The sequence below is a fragment of the Geotrypetes seraphini genome, chromosome 12 (genome assembly GCF_902459505.1).
Source record: "Geotrypetes seraphini chromosome 12, aGeoSer1.1, whole genome shotgun sequence".
Taxonomy (NCBI): Eukaryota; Metazoa; Chordata; class Amphibia; order Gymnophiona; family Dermophiidae; genus Geotrypetes; species Geotrypetes seraphini.
Genome location: NC_047095.1, coordinates 106,731,932 through 106,753,068, shown reverse-complemented (window position 1 = coordinate 106,753,068; position 21,137 = coordinate 106,731,932). Strand labels below are relative to the sequence as shown.

The window sequence follows — 21,137 nt, the reverse complement described above, 5'->3', positions numbered from 1 at the left end:
TTGCTCTGCCCATTTCTCTAACTGATACAAGTCGCTCTGGAGTTCCTCGCTATCCTCCTGCGATCTGATTGCCCGGCATAGCTTTGTGTCGTCTGCAAACTTAATGATCTCACTGGATATTCCGTCTTCCAGGTCATTGATATAAATATTAAATAGGATCGGCCCAAGCACTGAGCCCTGGGGCACACCACTAGTCACTTTCTCCCAGTCTGAGAACTTCCCATTTATGCCCACTCTCTGCTTTCTGTTTTCCAACCATTTGCCTATCCACCTTTGTATATCTCCCTCTATTCCATGGCTTTGTAGTTTCCTGAGAAGCCTTTCATGTGGAACATTGTCATTTATCATTTAGTGCACCTTAATAAAAGGGCCACTTAATCACCTCACTTGTCATTTCAAATTCCAGATCACTTATAAATATATTAAATAGCACCGGTCCCAGTACAGATCCCTATGACACTCCATTATTTACTTTTATCCACTGAGAAAATGGCCATTTAACCCTAAACTCTGATTTCTCTCCAAAGACCAATTCCTAATCCACAATAGAATTGTCTCCTATCCCATGACTCTTTAATTTTCTCAGGAGCCTCTTATAAGGAACTTTGTTAAAAGCATTCTGAAAATCTAGATAGACTACATCAACCAGCTCATCTTTATCTATGTGTTTATTCCCTGCTTCTAATTGTTGAAGACAATTTTGAGTCTCTTTCATTTGAAAGGAAACTCTGCAATGAGAGGGCATAGGATGAAGTTAACAGGTGATAGGCTCCAGAGTGATCTGCTTAGGAAATACTTTTTACAGAAAGGGGGGTAGATGCTTGGGATAGTCTCCTGGAAGAGGTAGTGGAGACATAGAATGTGTCTGAATTCAAGAGGGCCTAGGATAGGCATATGGGATCTCACATAAAGAGAAAGAGATAATGGTTACTGAGGATGGGTAGACTAGATGGGCCATTTGGCCTTTATCTGCCGATCATGTTTCTATGTTGGCATATTTCTAAGAAGACAGGCCTCTCTTGGCCCATACTGACTCTGTCCCATTTAACTATGTTTCTCTGTGTTCCATAATTTTATTATTTATAATAGTTTTCACTATTTTGCTCAGCACTGATATCATGCTCACTGATCTGTAACTTTCCAGATCACCCCTGTAACCCTTTTTAAAAAACTGGCATAACATTAGCCACTCTCCATCATTAAGGTACTACAGATGAATTTAGCTATAGGTTACAGATCACTAACAGCAAATCAGTCTAGGGAGAGTGGAGAGGATGGGGGGGGGGTTTGGATAGATGATTATGGAAGTGATTTGTTCTGGGAAATAGGATTGAATTCAAGTGGCTGGTAATTTATTATAAGAGAAGGGGTGTTTTCAGAAGAGTAGGAGTGATTTCAAAGGGGTGAAAGTCTGGTCTGAGGGCTAGGACCTCTTTATGCAGGGGACACCCATTTTAATCTGCACTACCCCCTTTAAGTTGGAACCCAGAAGCATTGGACTGCACAGTTGTGTCCCAGTGTTCCGGGAACAGAAAAAAATATATATTAAGGCTTGTGACATTGATTATTATTACACATTAAATTACTGAATCCCACCATAAACTAAGGTGTAATACCATGATATATTTTACCATAGCTTAGTAGTTAACCCCCACAATCTCTTGAAGAAAATTCTGAATTAATTATATTCTTTAATAGATCAGTTATGCTTCTGAAAAACCTTTTATGAGTGATGTTAAGTTTCCATATCTATACCGGACTATGCCCAGCATTGTTAAGGCCAGTACTGGGATTGTGAAGTTACTGAAGCATTTCAACTGGACCTGGGTTGGCATCTTCGCACCTGATGATGACAGCAGCCTTGGGTTTGTCCAGCTCCTGAAAGAAGGGATTGAGCAGAATGGAGCCTGCACTGAATTCATTGAAATATTCAGTCGTAGCAATGTTTTGCTAGAAAAGAATATTCGGAAAATAAATGAAACTATTCATAAATCATCAACTAATGTGATCATTAGTCATTGTAGTACAGAGGATGTATGGATGCTTTTTCAAATGTTACAATTTATATTTATGCCAGGCAAGATCTGGATTCTTACATCTATCATTGATTATCCTTTAACCTACAGAGTGGAATTAAGTTACAAGAATAACACCTTGCTATTCACAGCAGTAAAGAAACATATTCCAAGCTTTTTACAATTTATACGTGAAGTAAATCCTATTATGTTTCCTGATGATACTAGAATTAAAGCATGGTGGAATGGACTGTGTGACAACCGGTGCCCTGAAAGCATCAAAAAATCCTGTAGTATAGATGAAGATTTTTACTCCTTGTTCATCTGTGACAAAACCCACTTTGCTAACAGTTATAACATCTACAATGCTGTGTATATCTTGGCACATGCACTGAAAGACATGCTTTTCTCTGACTCTGGAAATACCACCATGTGGGATGGAAACCGACAGAGATTATCAGATTATTTGCCATGGAAGGTAATATCATTTCATCAAGGAATGCTATATTCAGAAAATAGTATTAGTGATAGCTGGCACAATATGAAAGGAATTATTTGGGGGGAATTCTGTAACTGAATTTAGGAACCAGAGGCACATAGTAGAAGGCCAGATAAATTCTGTTATAGACTATAGAGGACTGCGAAAAGTTGCAAAGGGACTTGGACAAATTAGAAGAATGGGCGGCGAAATGGCAGATGAAGTTCAACATTGAAAAATGTAAAGTATTACATGTGGGGAGCAGAAACTCGAGGTACAACTATACAATGGGAGGGATGTTATTGAATAAGAGTACCCAGGAAAGGGACTTGGGGGTAATGGTGGACATGACAATGAAGCCGTCGGCACAGTGTGCAGCGGCCGCTAAGAGAGCGAATAGAATGCTTGGTATAATCAAAAAGGGTATTACAGCCAGAACGAAAGAAGTTATCCTGCCGTTGTATCGGGCGATGGTGCGCCCGCATTTGGAGTACTGCGTCCAATATTGGTCGCCCTATCTTAAGAAGGATATGGCATTAGTCGAGAGGGTTCAAAGGAGAGCAACACGTCTGATAATAGGTATGGAAAACCTGTCATATTCTGAGAGATTGGAGAGGCTGCTCTTTTCCCTGGAGAAGAGGAGACTTAGAGGGGATATGATAGAGACTTACAAGATCATGAAGGGCATAGAGAGAGTAGAGAGGGACAGATTCTTTGAACTTTCGAAAAATAAGAGAACGAGAGGGCATTCGGAAAAGTTGAAAGGGGACAGATTCAAAACAAATGCTAGGAAGTTCTTCTTTACCCAACGTGTGGTGGACACCTGGAATGCGCTTCCAGAGGACGTTATAAGGCAGAGTACGGTACTGGGGTTCAAGAAAGGATTGGACAAATTCCTACTGGAAATGGGGATAGAGGGGTATAGATAGAAGATTACTGCACAGGTCCTGGACCTGTTGGGCCGCCGCGTGAGCGGACTGCTGGGCACGATGGACCTCGGGTCTGACCCAGCAGAGGCATTTCTTATGTTCTTATTTGTGAAACCCAGTATTGATACAACTAACATGTAGAAGCCATATCTAGTGGTAGCTGAATGCAGCTGGGACAGGAATATCTTACAGTATTCTGTAAGATAAGTATATAAATGAAAGCCCTACCTATATCCATCCATGCTCTATCTCAGTGTGCTCTATCTTGCAAAGACCCATTATGCAAGTTAAATTACCATTTACAGAATAGAGCAAAGTTTCAAGTTTATTTAAAAATTTGATTTGATCACAATATCATGACCCAAAGCGATTTACAAATAGTGATAAAAATCAGGGTAAGATAAAAACACACACAAAAAAACAAAAATCACACATCTGTTAAAAAATTAAGACATTACAGGGCACAAGAGGAGGGTAGGTTTAAATACAATTCAAAAACAAAAATGAACAAGGGGTTAAAACTAGATTGGGAAAGAGTTACCCACTTAATTTTCCTTTAAAGGAGTTTTAGTTCGCTATAGGATGTTTGAGTTTTGAAGAATTCGAGTAGCACACTAAAAAGCATCCTTAAAAAGACCTTTAAATTTACTGAGTGATTTTTCTTCCCTTATATTAATTGGAAGCGAGTTCCAAGTTTGAGGTGCCGTAACAGAGAAGATCGTGTCTCTCCTCGAGTAAATGAATCTTAGGGCTCCTTTTACTAAGGCGCGCTAGCATTTTTAACGCATGCAGAATTTTTGCACGGGATAAACCCGCACTATGTGGCTAGAACTAATGCCAGTTCAATGGTGGCGTTAGCATCTAGCACGTGCTAAAATCGCTAACACAGCTTTGTAAAAAGAGCCCTTAGTGAGGGGACTGAGAAGAGAGATTTCTCCTCAGATCTTAAAGATCTTATTGGAGCGTAAAGGATTAGGAGTCTTTCTAAAAATGCAGGGGCTTTATTCATTAATGTTTTGTGTGTAAGTAAAGTTATTTTGTATGTACTGTATTTTCTCGCATATAACGCGCGCGTTATATGTGGTTTTTACAAACCGCGCATACCCTTGCGCGTTATACGCGTGAGCGTGTTGTACAAATTTTTTTTTACATAGTTTCCCCTCCCCCTGATGCCCGATTCATCACCCGGAAGGAGCGCTCGCACTCCCACCCCGAAGGACCGCTTGCACCCCCACCCGAAGGACCGCTCGCACCCCCACAGCCTCCCCCCTCCCCCATGGAGAAGCTGTCTGCCTTGTTTCCGGATGCCAGCCTAGCTGCTTCCTCTGCCGGCGGTCCTGCCCCTTCTCAGAGCCCTGTGCTGCGCTGCTTCCTCTTCAGGTGGTCCCGCCCTTTCTCTGACATCAGAGAAAGGGTGGGACCGCCGGAAGAAAAAGCAGTGCAGCAGGGCTCAGAGAAGGGGCGGGACCGCAGGCAGAGGAAACAGCTGGGCTCGCTGGCATCCAGAAACAAGGTAGACAGCTTCTCCATGGGGGAGGGGGGAGGCTGTGGGGGTGCGAGCGGTACTTCGGGTGGGGGTACGAGCGGTCCTTTGGGATGGGAGTGCGAGCGCTCCTTCGGGTGGGGGTGCGAGCGGTCCTTCAGGGTGGGGGTGCGGGTATGTGCAAGCGGTCCTTCTGGGTGGGGGTGCGAGCGGTCCTGCGGGGGGTGAATTGGACGTCAGGGGGGGCATCAGGCTTTCAGGGTAGGGACAGGACTTCAAGGGGGAAAGGAGAGTCGGGGCAGGCAAAAAGAGAGTCGGGGTCTCCAGAAGAGAGTCGGGGCGGGCGAAAGGAGAGTCGGGCAGCATGCGCGGTATACGTGTGTGCGCGGTATATAAAAATTTCTGTACATAAATTTGTGTTTTCTCGCGCTATACCCGTGTGCGCGTTTTACACGGGTGCACGTTATCTACGTGAAAATACGGTAATTCTATCATTTACGGGTAACCAATGTGCTTCTTTTAATAGGGGAGTCACATGATCAAATTTTTTCTTTTTTGGTAATTATTTTTATTGTGGTGTTTTCTAGGTGTTTTGTAATTATTTTTATTGTTTGGGACTTATATGTCCGGCCAACTTGTTTTAAGGTAAGGGGGGTGTTGGGGGTGGGGGATGGTGTCGCGGGGTTGGCAGGGGGGTCTTGTGGGTCGGTGGGTGGGGGATTTGTTCGGCTGATTGGGGGTTCAGGGAGGGCAATCGTGGGGGTGTGCATCGAGGGCAGGAGGGCCTAGGATCCCTCCTGCCCATATCTTAGTGGGGGTAGGGGTGGGGGGTAGGGGGTTTCAGCAGGGCAGGAGGGCTTGGGCTCCCTCCTGTGCCAATTGTGTTGGGGAGGTCTCCAGGGCAGGAGGGCTTGGGCTTCTTTCTGCCCCAGCCGTTCGTGAGGCTGTGTTGGGGCAGGAGGGGTTGAGCTCCCTCCTGCCTGATCTTGTTGGGGGGATCGCAGCAGGAGAGATTGGCTATCTCTCCTGCCGCTATAGTAATCCAAAGTACCACGGTTGATGGCACTTCGGGATCATTATCGCGGTAGGGGAGATGAGTCATCTTTCCTGCTGCGATGGTTGCAGTGGGGGGTGTAGGTTGCCAGGCCGCTGAGCTGATCGCGGCCTCTTTTCGACACTTATACCTGTTTTGACTTGGTCTAAGTCAAAACATATAAGTGCGGACTAGGCAACCTGCCTAAACTTTTGGTTATACCTGCTGTACGCCTATGACTTGGTCGGCCCACCTCCCGCCCTTTCCCCTCCTCTAAAAATGCCTCTTTTCACTCTAGGCATTTAGAGGCAGGGGATAGGCCTAAGCTGGTTTTAGATACATCTAAAACCAGCTTTGGTTATGGGTGCTTTGACGATCAGGCTTTTTGATCGTCCAAATACCCATTTAGGCCACTTTTTATATTTTTTTTTATTATGAGCCCCATAACCTCTGTTTTAGATGTATTTAGAGATAGTTTGTTGGCTGTAACCATTTATAAATTTTCAATAATTTCTCATTGACTGATAAGATTTCTTCAGTTGAATTTGAATCTATGGGATACAAAAGTTGAACATCAGCATATGCAAATGGTGTAAATCCAATTGATTGACTAAAAGTTAACAGAGGGGCCAAAAATATGTTAAACAATAAGGGTGTTAAAATTGAGCCTTGAGGAATCCCAAAAGTTGGTGAAATTTGAGTAGAAAATTAGTTATTGAATATTACCTTTGATGACTGAAACCACTGAAAAACATTATCGGTTATTCCTATGGATCTGTGTCTGCTTAGAAGGAGACGATGATCTATAGTGTCAAAGGTTGATGATAAATCTAAGGATATGAGGTGAACAGATTGATGATGATCCAAAAAGTAAAGAATGGAGGATGTCAGACCTATTAAAGAGTGTTAGGTTGAATGATGTTGTCTAAAGCCTGTTTGATATGGGTGTAAAGCTCCCGTTTTCTCAAATAATTCAGAGACCTGATTAAAAACTATTTTTCCATCATTTTTGATATAAAGGGTATTTTTGCTATTGGTCAAAAGTTGGTAGAATCGTTCAAATTTCCTTTTGGGTCTTTCGGTTTTGGGTGAATAGTTGAGTGTTTCCAGTTTTGGGGGATGATCCCTTCCTTCACGATAGTTGAAATAATTTTGTGAATAATTGCAAATGTGTTACCAACTATTTTATTTGTACATCGCCTTGAATTTTGAATAGACGATAAATCAAAAATACCTAATAAACTTGGAAAACTTGGAAACTTGGAATTTATTTACCGAAAATATTAAATAATTTTTTCAAAATACCGTATTTTTTGCTCCATAAGACGCATTTTTTCCACCCAAAAGTAGGTGGAAATCTCGGTGCATCTTATGCAGCAAAGATACAAAATTTGTACCCCCCCGTACCATTGTACAACACCCCCCACCACCGCACCACATTTTTAAAACACACACACACCCCCTGCCACACCACCTTTTTAAAACAAACACCCCCACCGCCGCACCATATTTTGCCTCCGCACCAGCTTTTTAAAACATATACCCACTGCACTACCTTTTTGAAACAAACACCCCCTCCGCCACACCATCTTTTGCCACCGCACCACCTTTTTAAAACATACACCCGCCACACTACCTTTTCGAAACAAACACCTGCCACTGTCGTACCTTTTTAAACAGCCTGGTGGTCCAGCATGCAACCATCCCTCGCTAGATGGCTCTTCTACTATTTCCTGGCCAGTGGTGCACAAGTCAGGAGTGCAGAGGTCAGGAGCAAGCTTTAAGCACTCCCACTTGGGCCCACACCACTTTCTGAATGGTTGGCATCAGCTCTTGCGGGACTCGTGAGAACTGCCAGCAGCCATACAGAAAATGGCGTGGAGCCAGGTGGGAACACAGAAAGCTTGCCCTGAACTCCGCATTCCTAGTCTGTGCGCCTGCTGGCCCGGAAATAGTAGGAGAGCCATCTAGGGAGGGAGGGAAGAATTTAAAATAAATCCTGGCAGTCCTTATCATTCTGGCAGGATCCCTCTGCCTTGGACGCAGGAAACCTCTTCCTGGGCTCCGGCAAGGCAAGTGCCTTTCTTACCGGGGAAGCAGCTGAAGAAGAGGAGGATGGCTCTGCACTCCCGATGCTGAGTAGTGCTATATCCTGGGCTTTTGGCACAACAGTGACTCTGCTGGCACTATAGAGCTAATAAAAATAATTAACACAAATAAACCACCTTCATATTGTAAAAAATAAAACAAAAAAACACAAACCTGCATTTAAGTTTGTTTAAATTAATGGATTTGTTTAAACTTCATGCATGTGTATTCCTAAAAGGATAAATTACAAATCGGTGTGTACTAGTTAAGCTTATTTATGCTGTTCATTGACAAAATTTTGGCATTGTCTTAACTTGCCTATGCTGCTTAAAAATTTATAGTAGGTGTTGCACTTTCATTTAATGTAACTAATTTTAGGAAACTATAATTACTGTATATTTTTAAATAGTATTCCAGGGTTAGTGTACTTGCACAAATGTTTCATTGTTTGTCGTGTGGGCCATGCATGTCTTTAAAGAAGAGCATCTCTAAGCCAGCCTTGGTTTACCCCTTTAGACAAAAAATTGGATTTATTCAGGATCTTCACAGTTAATATACAGTATATGAGAGAAATTGCCTACTTTGAGGAGCAGGCATATAATGAATATCCTGAAAATCTGCCCAGCTATAGAGTCAATGGGTCAGGTTTGAGAAGCACATTCTAAAAAAGAAAGGGAAAAAAAAAGATTTTACACTTACCATATACTTCATAGTGTATAAAGGTACTGTATTTTTCACTCCATAAAACACACTTTCTTTTTACCCTCCTGCCGGTGATCTTGGGGGCCATTGGGGGGGCTGGCAGGAGGGGTTGGGTACCCTCCTGTCGCGATTTTCAGGATGGCCATTGAGGGGTCAGCAGGAGGGGTTGGGCACCCTCCTGCCGTGATCGATGAGGGGAGGGGAGACTTGTGGCCATAGCCTTGGCTGCTATACTAATCATGGCAGGGAGATCCTTGCTGCAATTAAGTACATCGGCTGCGTCTACTTACCAGGTAGGCAAGCATTTTGCTAGCCTACATTGTAAGCGTCTCCCATTCTGGTAGGAAGACGCATAGGGCCGCCTAGATTCGCTTAAGGCTACCACCTAGCCTTAGGTGGGCTTGCGGGTCTCTGTAGGCTTCCTGGAGGCACCTTCACTATAGGCAGCCTGCCTGGGGAGAATTTGTTTTTAGAAAAAGTGCCTCCCAATTGGCTGATTAGACAGCTGTAGAACACCTACAGCTGCCTACAATTTGGAGCACTTTTCAGAATCAGGTCCAATATGTCTAATGAGTTTTGAATGATGGAATCTTTAATAGTAATATGGCACTTACATTTTATAGATCTTGCATTTATAAGGTCTATATCTAATCTAATCTAATCCTTAGGTTTGTATACCGCATCATCTCCACGTTCGTAGAGCTCGACGCGGTTTACAGTAGGAGAAATAGGAAGGAACTACAACAGAGGGTTAGAGGTAGAAGTGTGAAGAAAATTTAGAGGACTTGGTATGCCAAGATATAAGAGTTTCCTTGATTCCTAAGTTGGAGGGAGACTTACATTTTTTGAGAAAAGCCAGGTTTTCAGATGTTTGCGGTGTTTTGCTTGGAAATTGCTTTTAGAGGACACCAGAGTAGGTATTTGGATAATGTTATGTTGATAAGAGGATATAGAGGCATACATGTAGGAATTAGGTGGTCGGTGTCCCCAGTGTACTGGAATGTTTTTTTTCCATAGAATTGCCGCTATAACGAGGCAAATTAAAAGAAGAAACTTACTGAAAATACAATCCAAAGATTTCTGCTTTTTGGCGCACTCAGTTTGCGCACAAAGGAGTGTACTAAGGAGCATTGCGCATCACAGGCAAGAACCTTTGTGGTGTGTACCACAAGAGACTGGTATAAGTAAGACATATACCGGGCTTGAAGAGGAGGTGTGGTCCAGAACACCACCGCTTTGTGGCCACAGGTCAAAGCAAGGATAAGATCAAAAGTTAGGCCCAAATTAGCTCTAGCAGAACATTTGCCTTTACACATGTATGTGAGTAAACATACTACAAATTAACCCTTTAAAAAAAATGGTCATTCAATCCCCCAAAATCAATGTCCAACCAGCTAGAGAATAGGCTGGTCAATTAGTAAGGAAAGTAAAGATGCAAATAGAAGGAAAAAATAGTCAACACAGTAAAATGGGGGGGGGGATATTTTTGGAGAAATTAGTGGTAGGAGGAAGTGCAAAAATGGCATTGTGAGATTCAAAGGTGAGAGGGATAAATGCATAGTGTGTGCAAGATGGTAATAAATTTCATGTGGCACTAGTTCAAAATCATGTTTTCTTTGAAGAACACTCCTAATATTCTAAAGATTTTAATAAGGTGGCACTAAAGTTGGAAAAGCAAGGTGGCATAAGCACAGGCAACATGGATTCACTAGAGGCAGGTCTTGTCAGACAAATCTGATCAATTTCTTTGACATGGGGACCAGAGAATTGACACGGTGAGTAGGGAGAATGCTAGATGTGGGATTTTAGCAAAGCCTTTGACAGTTTTAGAAACATAGAACATGCCGGCAGAAAAGGGCCACGGCCCATCTAGTCTGCCTACACTAATGGCCCACCCATGGATGTCTAATAAATAAATTTAGTGCCCTAAATATGGACCCTAGAGTGACAGACTGGGTCAGGAACTGGTTGATTGGAAGGTGACAGAGAGTAGGAATGATACCAGTGGTGTGCCTCAAGGTTTGGTTCTTGGGCCTGTTCTTATTAACACTTCTATAAATGATATTGATGAAGGGCTATCTAGTAAGATTTACCTTTGTGGATGATAAAATCTGAAATAGAGTAGACACTGTGACCAACCCAGCACCAGTGCTGGCTTACTCCCAAGAAAAGGCAGCATTAGGATCTTACGGTCCCTTACAAAAAGAGCTGACCAGGTCAGTAGCCATAGTCAGGAGTTAGCTGGCTACTCACCAGGCAGTGAAGCTGAGCAAGTCAGGTACTGGTTACCTAGCCACACACAAAGGAGACCTCAGGTAAGGTTTATTTCTAAGCCAAGGTTTACTGTTTTTAAAGAGAAGCCTGTTATTTTGAGACAGTCCCTTAAAAAAGCAGTATGGAGGAAGCCAGGCTCCTCAGCTTAGACAATCAGTTCCCCTCCTCTGCTCCAAGTGCAGCAGGCGTGGCGATTCCAAGCATAAAATGCAGGGCTTGGTACAGCTAGAGGAGGAGCTGGGAGAAGACCAAGAGAAGCAGGTTAAACAGCCTCAGGAGCAGTGGTGGAAGCAGCAGAAGGAGCTGGTAGAAAGGACCAAGGGAGCAAAGCAGGGCCTTTCTGAGCCATGGTTGGGCCAAGAGGTGGACATGCTTGAGGAGGGACTGGCTTCACCCCAAACCTCCAGGGAACCACCAGATTGGGAAGCCATGGATACCACCTGTGAGCCAGAGGAGGTCAGTTACCTTCCTGAAGTTATGGAGGTGGGTCCCTGAAAGTTTAAACCCCTGAATTGTTTGTTTTCTTTCCCCCTTTGCCTGTTTTGTTTAAACTGGGGTTGGGAAGCAGAAGCTTTTATAGGAGGAAGCTGACTTTGGAGAGTTTTGTTTCTTTTCCCCTATCAATGTTTTGGAATTTTTTTTTTCTTTTCCTGCATTTCTTTTGGCTGTGAAGGTTTTTTTTCCTACTGGTCCGTTTGGCAGTAATTGCAGTCAGGTGTGGGCTATTGGGAGTGTGTTTCTGGGGAGAAGGCTCAAGAGCCCTGGGAGTTAGACCAAGAGGATTGGCATTTCCTTTGAGGTTTGTTTGTTTTTTTTAATTCTTTATTGATTTTTAATCAAAAACAATGTCATACAAATGAAAGAACAGTAAGTATTACATACATTACACTAATATCTGTACAGGTAACATAAATATCATTCAATAATATCAGTTTCATGCATATAATAATAGCAGAATATAACCTAATATATAATACAAATAAAGAATACTAGATACCCTAAACATCACATTAGATACCCTAAACGTAACATCTTTCAGCTACGCAGATGATATAACCATACTCCTCCCTTTCGACACCCAAGACCCCACCTCGTTAGGCAACCTAAAAACAACACTGGTAGCAGTGGAAGAATGGATGCTAGATCACAACTGAAACTGAACTCGGACAAAACAAAATTTCTACTACTTAAAAAGGACAAAACCCCATCCATAACAGAATTAGAAATAAACGTCACCAAATACCGCTTATAGCCCTTTCTCAAAATCCTTGGAGTGTCGATTGATAGATGCTGCACAATGCAAATCCAAATCAACAAAACCACCCAAAAAGCATTTTTCACCATGCACAACCTTCGGAAAATAAGAAAATTCTTCGAAAAAGATCACTACAGGATCATAGTCCAATCCCTTGTCCTAGGACTAGTGGACTATTGCAATATCCTCTACCTTCCATGCTCCGCAAACTTGATAAGCCAATTATAGACCCATTCAAAACACAGCCCTCAGGCTGATCTATTCACTCGGAAAATTTGACCATATCACTAATGCCTACCTGGAATCTCACTGGCTACCGATACGAGCTCGAATCCAATTCAAATTTTATTGTCTATTATTCAAAGCAATAAACGGAATGCACCCACCTACCTCAACAACCGTCTGAATTATAACCGCACATCCAGACTAAGAAGAACCCAGATCCTATTCTCCTACCCACCACTCAAGGGAACTCAGCGCAAGAAGATGTATGACAGCCTCCTAAAGACGCAGGCAGCAAAGCTGGACCCCTGCATCTCCAACCTGTTGACAACTACATGTGACTATAAATCATTCCGAAAAGAAATCAAAACTTTGCTATTTAGAAAAACTATACAGCCTTCTTATCTCCCCTTCACGCAAACTACCAGCTGACCGCCTACCACTCTACTAATATCTCCCCAATGACCCTATCAAGTATCGTACCCCAAATTTCTTCTTCCCTACTAGTAATCCTCAATTTTTTCCTCCCTTCCTCAATATCCCCCTCTGCCTCCACTACTTAACGTTCCCTTAATTGTAATTCCCCTGCTTCTAGAAACATAGAAACATAGAAAGATGACGGCAGAAAAGGGCCACAGCCCATCAAGTCTGCCCACTCTATTGACCCACCCCATTGAGTCTGAGTGATAGTGACCTAGTTCCTTAACTTGACCCTCGTAGGGATCCCACGTGGATGTCCCATTTATTCTTAAAATCGAGCACGCTGGTGGCCTTGATCACCTGCACCGGAAGTTTGTTCCAGTGATCTACCACCCTTTCCATGAAGAAATACTTCCTGGTGTCACCACTAAACTTCCCCCCTCTGAGTTTGAGCGGGTGCCTCCTTGTAACCGAGGGTCCCTTGGGAAAGAATATATCGTTTTCCACCTCGACACGACCAGTGACGTACTTAAATGTCTCAATCATGTCACCCCTTTCTCTGCGCTCCTCCAGGGTATAGAGCTGCAGTTTACCCAGTCTTTCTTCGTATGAGAGACCCTTGAGTCCTACGACCATCCTAGTGGCCATCCGCTGGACCGATTCAGCTCAAAGCACATCTTTCCGGTAATGTGGTCTCCAGAATTGCACACAGTATTCCAGATGAGGTCTCACCATGGTTCTGTAGAGTGGCATTATGACTTCAGGTTTGCGGCTGATGAAGCTTCTATTGATACATCCCATCATTTGCCTTGCGTCCCCTAAATTGTAATTCCCCTGCATCTACTGTGTAAGCATCCCCTAAATTGAACTTCCCAGAAATGCCCATCTATCTTATACTGTAATCCGCTTAGAACTGTAAGCATCCACCAAATTATAACTTCCTGGAAATGTCCAGCTATCTTGTACTGTAATCAGCTTAGACCTGCAAGGTACAAGGGGAATAGAAGTCACTAATGTAATGTTACCCAAATAACACTATCAATATTTACTCCCCTCCATCCAACCCCCAACACCCCCTCTCCCCCCCCCCCCGGATATGTAAAGATAAATAAACCAAAGGAAAGATGTGATGAAAATACATTATTATGTTTTTACAAATTTAGTCAAGGGGCTCCAAATTTTATTGAATACCTAACTAAATCCCCTACACTCTGCATTAATTTGTTCGTATCTGTATGTAGTGCACACATTCACCTACCAAAAAATATAATTTATTCTATCATGGTTCTTCCAATTACTTGTAATCAATTGAATGGCTATACCTGTTAGGATCAAATATAGATGACTCATATTTATCTAGAGTGGGTTTCACATGTAAAATTGTTCCACAAATTATAGCCTCATATGACAATGGAACATTTGAATCTAAAACTAAATTTATTTGTCCCCAAATTGACTTCCAAAATATTAATATAAACAAATATAACAGATGGTCCAAAGTCCCTTTATAAATGCTAATTTGTGAATTTCTTCTCATTTTTGCAAGCCAGACCACACTTACCATTCCAACCAGGAGGAAAAGGAACAACCTTCCTTTCTTTGAAGTATTTACCAGCATAAAGCCATTACAGGACCTGATTAAACCTGTGAGACCACCTGCAGCACAAGTCATTGCAACCAGCTACAACTCAGTGGTGCAGTTTATGGTGTATTATCTTTCCGTTTGGCATTGCATGTTTCTCTGTAAAGTTGTTGGGTTTTTTTAATTTCATGAAAACTGTGGTATGGATTGCCTTTGTGATTTACAATAGTCAGCCTGACTATTCTGCTTTAAGCCCAGTAAAAGGGCTAAATATAGACTACTTTTTCTTTTCACTACTTGTTTTGTGTGGTGGTGATTTTGGGTTAATACAACCAGCCTACTGGGTGGCCTGAGGCAAGTGCCCAGGACAGAGTTTACTCCTAAGGGTTACCCTAGTTTCAGGGGAACATGCCAGGTATCCAAATCTAGTCCCCACCAGTGCCCTCTGCTGTCCTGACTAGAGGCCTGGTGGGCAACACTTGGTATCAGGAGTGGGATCTGGCGCCCCCCTTAGAAGAGCAGGAAAATTGCAAGTGGGGAATTTTTTCCCCCTCTTTTTTCCAACCTGCTTCTACATGTTATTGTGGGGATATACTAAAGACTCTTGAAATTGGTTTTGTCTTATTCCTCTTGGCGGAGAGTGGAGCTGTGGACTGCAGTATAAAAGTCATTCCAATTAAGGAGGTAACAGAATGTCGTGTGGATAACGGCGGTGGAAGCAATCGGTCGGTCCAGTGGATCGGCTAGTGCATAGCAATACCTGAGAACGGAGCTTCCTGAGGAGGAGAGACCCAGGCAGCTACATGCAGAGGGCTGTGCACCCTTAAGAGCACAACTGTGTAGACCTACCAGCGCTGTGGTAAGCACGCCAAGCAAAGGGGCTGGTGAGGGTGGTAACAGGCCAAGGGCTACTGTAAGGTACCGCACTTGGGTCCTGTTGTAGTCTTGTTTTTCCCACAGACCAGCACGATGGATCCTCAGATGCTAGCAGTATTGGCTGGTGAGCGGCAATGACAGAGTGATGACCTGCGCAAAGTTCTCGAGACCAGCCAGGAGCTGTGGCGAGCAGGCCAGGAGGCCATGCAGAGACATCATGATGAACTGGTCATGGTGATGGGAGAGCAGACTAAAGTTATGTTCCAACTTTTGCAAGCGCCAACACAGAGGATTGTACCAGCGCCAGTGCTAGGAGTGGTACCTACCCAACCTACGGTGGGACAAAACTCTTTAAATGTATTGAATTTACATAAGATCACTCCAGAAGATTCACCAGATGACTTTTAAAATTCCTTTGAGCGAATAGCTACTGCGGCTGGTTGGCCACCTGAACAGTGGGCTGTCCGGCTACTGCTGTGTCTCGCGGGTGAGACCCTGGCAGCCTTCCAGACACTTGCACCTGAGCAGGCCAATAACTATCCGGCCATTAAGGCACATTTGTTAGATTTCCTAGGTTACACGAAAGAACATTATAGACAGGTCTTCAGATCTACTCAGATGAGGGAGAAAGAGCGACCTAGAGCGCTGCTGCAATGCGTAACCAAGTTGGCAGAGCATTGGCTACAACCTTTTTTAGGGGATCCTAGAGCTGTGTTTACCGAGGTAGTGCGGGAGCAATTTTTAGAAGCTATGCCCCAAAACCTACAAGGTAGGTTGCATAGGCAGGGTTGTCAAGATCTTACCCAAGCCCTATCCATGTCTGAAGCCTTCTTAGATTCCCAGGTAGCCAGTGAGGCAGGAAAGTTCCTAGGAAGGTTCCTAGGAAAGTTCCTAGGAAGGAAGAGGTTTTGGGTCCACTGAGGGTGCCCAGCCTCAGAACCAGCAGGGGAATAAAAAAATGTTGGGGAACCACCAGCAGGCCAGCAATATTGATACAGGAACAGGCCCCAGAAGGAGAGTTCCTGAGTAAGGACAAAGCACAAGGGACAGAGTCCAAGCCCGAGGAACCCAATTTAAAAAGAGGAACTTGGGGGCTTAAGAGAAGAAATAAAGGCCCTTACAGAGGTTAGGGATATCCTGGACAAAGAGATGAGGCAGGAAATCCTAAGCCAAACCCAACAAGAGGCGGAGACCTTTAAGAAGGCTCTAGCCCAAGTGACTGACCAGCTTGCCCAGTTAGAAAAGCAGGGAGGTGAGAACCAAATACAGCAGGTAGAATTGATAAAAAGCATGGACACCCTGATTGAGAAATGGAAAATAAAAGAAGGGGAAACAGGCAAGTGACTAAAACAAAATCAAAGCCTTAATACCCAATTAGAACAATATAAATCACAGTTAGGGAAAATGGAAGGTGCCTTGAAATAAGTAGGCCATGGGATGAAAGAGTTACAAGAACAAAGGGGGAACACAAAATATGTAGAGATAGAAACCTCTGAGACTATAGCAACCTTAGCCCAGAGGGTGAAGACCCTGGAAGAAGGGAGTTATGGTGAAGGCCCAGGAAGAGAAGGAGCAGAAAAGTATCCAGTATTGCAATGGCCAGATGATTTTTGTGATCCTGTCCCTACCTTAGGTCCTCCTGCTAAGAGGAACAGAAATTGGAGACGTCATTATATTGTCCCGGATCCCAGAGAACACGGAGGGATCCCTAGGCTCACAGAGTAGCCAGCTCTTAAGTGGGGGGAATTGTGACCAACCCAGCACCAGTGCTGGCTTACTCCCAAGAAAAGGCAGCATTAGGAACTTACAGTCCCTTACAAAAAGAGCTGACCAGGTCAGTAGCCATAGTCAGGAGTTAGCTGCCTACTCCCCAAACAGTGAAGCTGAGCAAGTCAGGGACTGGTTACCTAGCCACACACAAAGGTTTATTTCTAAGCCAAGGTTTACTGTTTTTAAAGAGAAGCCTGTTATTTTGAGACAGTCCCTTAAAAAGAAGTATGGAGGAAGCCTGGCTCCTCAGCTTAGACAATCAGTTCCCCTCCTCCACTCCAGGTACTGCGGGCATGGTGATTCCAAGCATAAAATGCAGGGCTTGGAACAGCTAGAAGAGGAGCCGGAGAAGGAGCAAGAGAAGCAGGTGAAACAGCCTCAGGAGCAGTGCTGGAAGCAGCAGAAGGAACTGGTGGAAAGGACCAAGGGAGCAAAGCAGTGCTTAGCTGAGCCATGGTTGGGCCAAGAAGTGGACATGCTTGAGGAGGGACTGGCTTCACCCCAAATCTCTAGGGAACCACCAGATTGGGTATACCACCTGTGAGCCAGAGGAGGTTAGTTACCTTCCTGAAGTTATGGAGGTAGGACCCTGAAAGTTTAAAACCCTGAATTGTTTGGATTGGGTTTTTCCCCCTTTGCCTGTTTTGTTTAAACTTGGGCTGGGAAGCAGAAGCTTCTATAGGGGGAAGCAGGAAGCTGACTTTGGGGAGTTTTGTTTCTTTTCCCCCATCAATGTTTTGGGAGTTTTTTTCTTTTCCTGCATTTCTTTTGGCTGTGAAGGTTTTTTCCTACTGTACCATTTGGCAGTAATTGCAGCCAGGTGTGGGCTACTGGGAGTGTGCTCCTGGGGAGAAGGGTCAAGAGCCCTGGGAGTTAGACCAAGAGGATTGGCATTTCCTTTGAGTTTTTTTTATAAATGCTAATTTGTGAATTTCTTCTCATTTGTGCAAGCTTACCACTCCAACCAGGAGGAAAAGGAACAACCTTCCTTTCTTTGAAGTATTTACCAGCATAAAGCCATTACAAGACCTGATTAAACCTGTGAGACCACCTGCAGAACAAGCCATTGCAACCAGCTACAACTCAGTGGTGCAGTTTATGGTGTATTATCTTTCCGTTTGGCATTGCATGTTTCTCTGTAAAGTTGTTGCGGGTTTTTGGGTTTTTTTATTTTCATGAAAACTGGTGTGGATTGCCTTTGTGATTTACAATGGCCAGCCTGACTATTTTGCTTTAAGCCCAGTGAAAGGGCTAAATAAAGACTACTTTTTTTTTTTTCACTACTTGTTTTGTGTGGTGGTGATTTTGGGTTAATACAGCCAGCCAACCGGGTGGCCCGAGGCAGGTGCCCAGACCAGAGTTTACTCCTAAGGGTTACCCTAATTCCAGGGTAACATGCCGGGGATCCGAATCTAGTCCCCACCAGCGCCCTCTACTATCCTGACTAGAGGCCTGGTGGGTGACACTACCCCTGATGTTGTGGATAACAAAGGAAAAAACTAGTGAAGCTTGAGACATGGTTTAAAATTTGGCTGCTAAGATGTAATGCTAAGAAATACAAGGTCATGAATTTAGGCTGCAAAAGCCCAAGGGAATGGTACAGTTTAGGGCAGTGGTCTTCACTAATTTTCAAGCAAGGGCCATTTAGGTCTAAAAGGGCTGAAGGAAAAGTGATGAATGTCTTCCAACTTGAGGCCATGGCATAAATAATACTTCAGAACATCTATTCCTGCCAGAACACCTGACCTTGATTTCATGTGAGGAACACAGATAAACCCTATACAAATACAGGACTACAAACTAAAAGTCATAATATAAACAAATCAAGCTCTAAGATGCCAGACTCCAGTCCTTGAGAACTCGAATCCAGTCGGGTTTTCAGGATTTCCCCAATGAATATGCATGGAAAGTAGTGCATGCAAATAGATCTCATGCATATTCATTGGGGAAATCCTGAAAACCCGACTGGATTCCGTTCCTCGAGGGCCAGAGTTGCCCACCCCTGTGCCAGACTCTGCATGCAGTATAACACCAGAGAAATAGAAAGAAATGCATTTCTTCCTGAACAGTGCAAAATATAGACAGAAGATGTAAATTCTCAAAACTGACATATTTCAATTACTAAACTGAAAATAAAATCATTTTCAGGCCTTCGTTGTCTTTTGATTATATTTTTCTAATAATATGTCCCAGTCTCTGGTTGCACTTCCTTCTGTCTGCTCTTAACTCCATTTTGAGGGCCTTATTATCCATTTGCTATGTTTTTCTTCACTTTCTGCCCTTTATCAATCTTTGGCATTAGCTTTTAACGTTAAACTTTTTCCATTTTTCTGTTTCCTTCTAAAATCTATCTATTTTTCTATGTCCTCCCTTCCTATCCCATGTATACTATCTCTTCCCTTTCTCTGCCCTTCCTTCCATCCACATGTGCCATTCCCTCTCTATTTTTTTCTTCCCTATTCCCATCTATCCATAAACAGCATTTCTTCTATCTCTTTTCTTTTATCCCTGGGTATCATCTCCTCCCCCTCCTTCTCCTTCCTGGCTCCTATTGACTTGTAGGCCATGCATTAAGACCACTGGTTTAGGGAGAGAAGAACTTTTGTGTACAAAAGAGGAGTGGGACGTGGATGTGATATTATGGTGATGATCTAAATTGGCAAAACAAATTGAAATGGTGAGAGTGAAACTTTAAGCTGGATGAATGCTTGGGTACATAGGGGAAGAAATGGCCAGTAGGAAAAAACAGATATTAATGCCATTGTACAAGACTGGTGAGACCTCATGTCGAATACTGTGCACAATTCTGAAGACCTGTACCCCATGAGTGACCATCAGACTGGTAAATTATAAATGTTCTTAAATAAATACATAAATTATAGGAAAATTGGCATTCCTGAAAATGTGTCCTTTATTCTTTAGCTTCATCATTATCTAAGGAATGTTCACTTTAAGAACGTGCTGGGTGAAGAGATAACTTTTGATGAGAATGGAGACCTACCCATGGATTATGATATTATTAATCCCCTATATCTGCCCAATGGAACAGTGAAGCATGAAATTGTTGGAAGTTATAAACCTTTTGCTCCCCCTGGGGAGGATTTCACAATCAATGAAAAAGTGATAGTGTGGGAGGCTGCATTTACCCAGGTGAGAGTGATATAATATTGCATACTGTATCTTGCAATGCTGGAGGTTTCACATGCTTTTATTTATTTGTTCAAATATACAGATAGCAGATGTAAATTTGAAAAATAAGAAAATACAATTTTATTGGACCAATACATTTTCCAATTAGCTTTCAGAGGCCAAATCTACCTTCTTCAGGTCAGTAGAGTATACTGCTGTTACAGTATACTGTTCTGACCTGAGGAAGGGGTTTTTAATCTCCAAAAATTAGTTTAAAATTGTATCAAAATTAGTCTAATAAAAATTACCTTATTTAAATTTTCTATTTATAAACATTTAGAATTACAGATAAAATACAACTTTATATTTTTCTACTTTTTGTCATCTCTGGTTTCTGCTTTCCTCATCTTTTTTTCATTATTTTTTTCCATCCACGGTCTTCCCTTTCTTCCCTTCTATATGGCATCTTCCCTATTTTATGGCCCTTCCATAAACTGTCTACCTCTTCTCCCTTCCATCTAGCCTGCACCACTTCTCTCCTTTATATGTGATTCATTGTAGTTTTACCCCTCTCTATTTTTTTCTTTCCTTTGTCTCCACTCCTCCCCATCCTCTGGTGTCTCCTTCTTTTCCTTCCCTTACTTATTTCTATTCCATCCCATGACCTGGCATATGTCTCCTTCCCTCTCCCATTCCATGGTATCTCACTCATCTCATCTCCTTCCATCTCTTCCTCCCCCTCCGTCATCTGGTATCTCTAATCCTTCCTTTCACTTCCTTTATCCCTCCCTTCCTTATGGTTTGGCATTTCTATTTCCCTTCACTGGTCTTCCTTCTCCTCTCTTCCATTCATCCCTCCTGCTGGATAGGTACCTTCTCTC

The 21,137-nt window shown here is 43.1% G+C and overlaps 1 protein-coding gene across 1 annotated transcript in view; it reads left to right on the top strand.

Annotated features, from left to right (window-relative positions):
* LOC117346249 (vomeronasal type-2 receptor 26-like) overlaps window positions 1-21,137 on the top strand; it is a 64,380-nt gene that overhangs the window by 12,366 nt on the left and 30,877 nt on the right. The window contains exons 2-5 of the mRNA XM_033915650.1: window positions 1,699-2,493; window positions 11,180-11,458; window positions 16,991-17,656; window positions 20,050-20,283. Coding sequence (XP_033771541.1) covers window positions 1,699-2,493; window positions 11,180-11,458; window positions 16,991-17,656; window positions 20,050-20,283 — 1,974 coding nt within the window. The remainder of the gene's footprint in view (window positions 1-1,698; window positions 2,494-11,179; window positions 11,459-16,990; window positions 17,657-20,049; window positions 20,284-21,137) is intronic.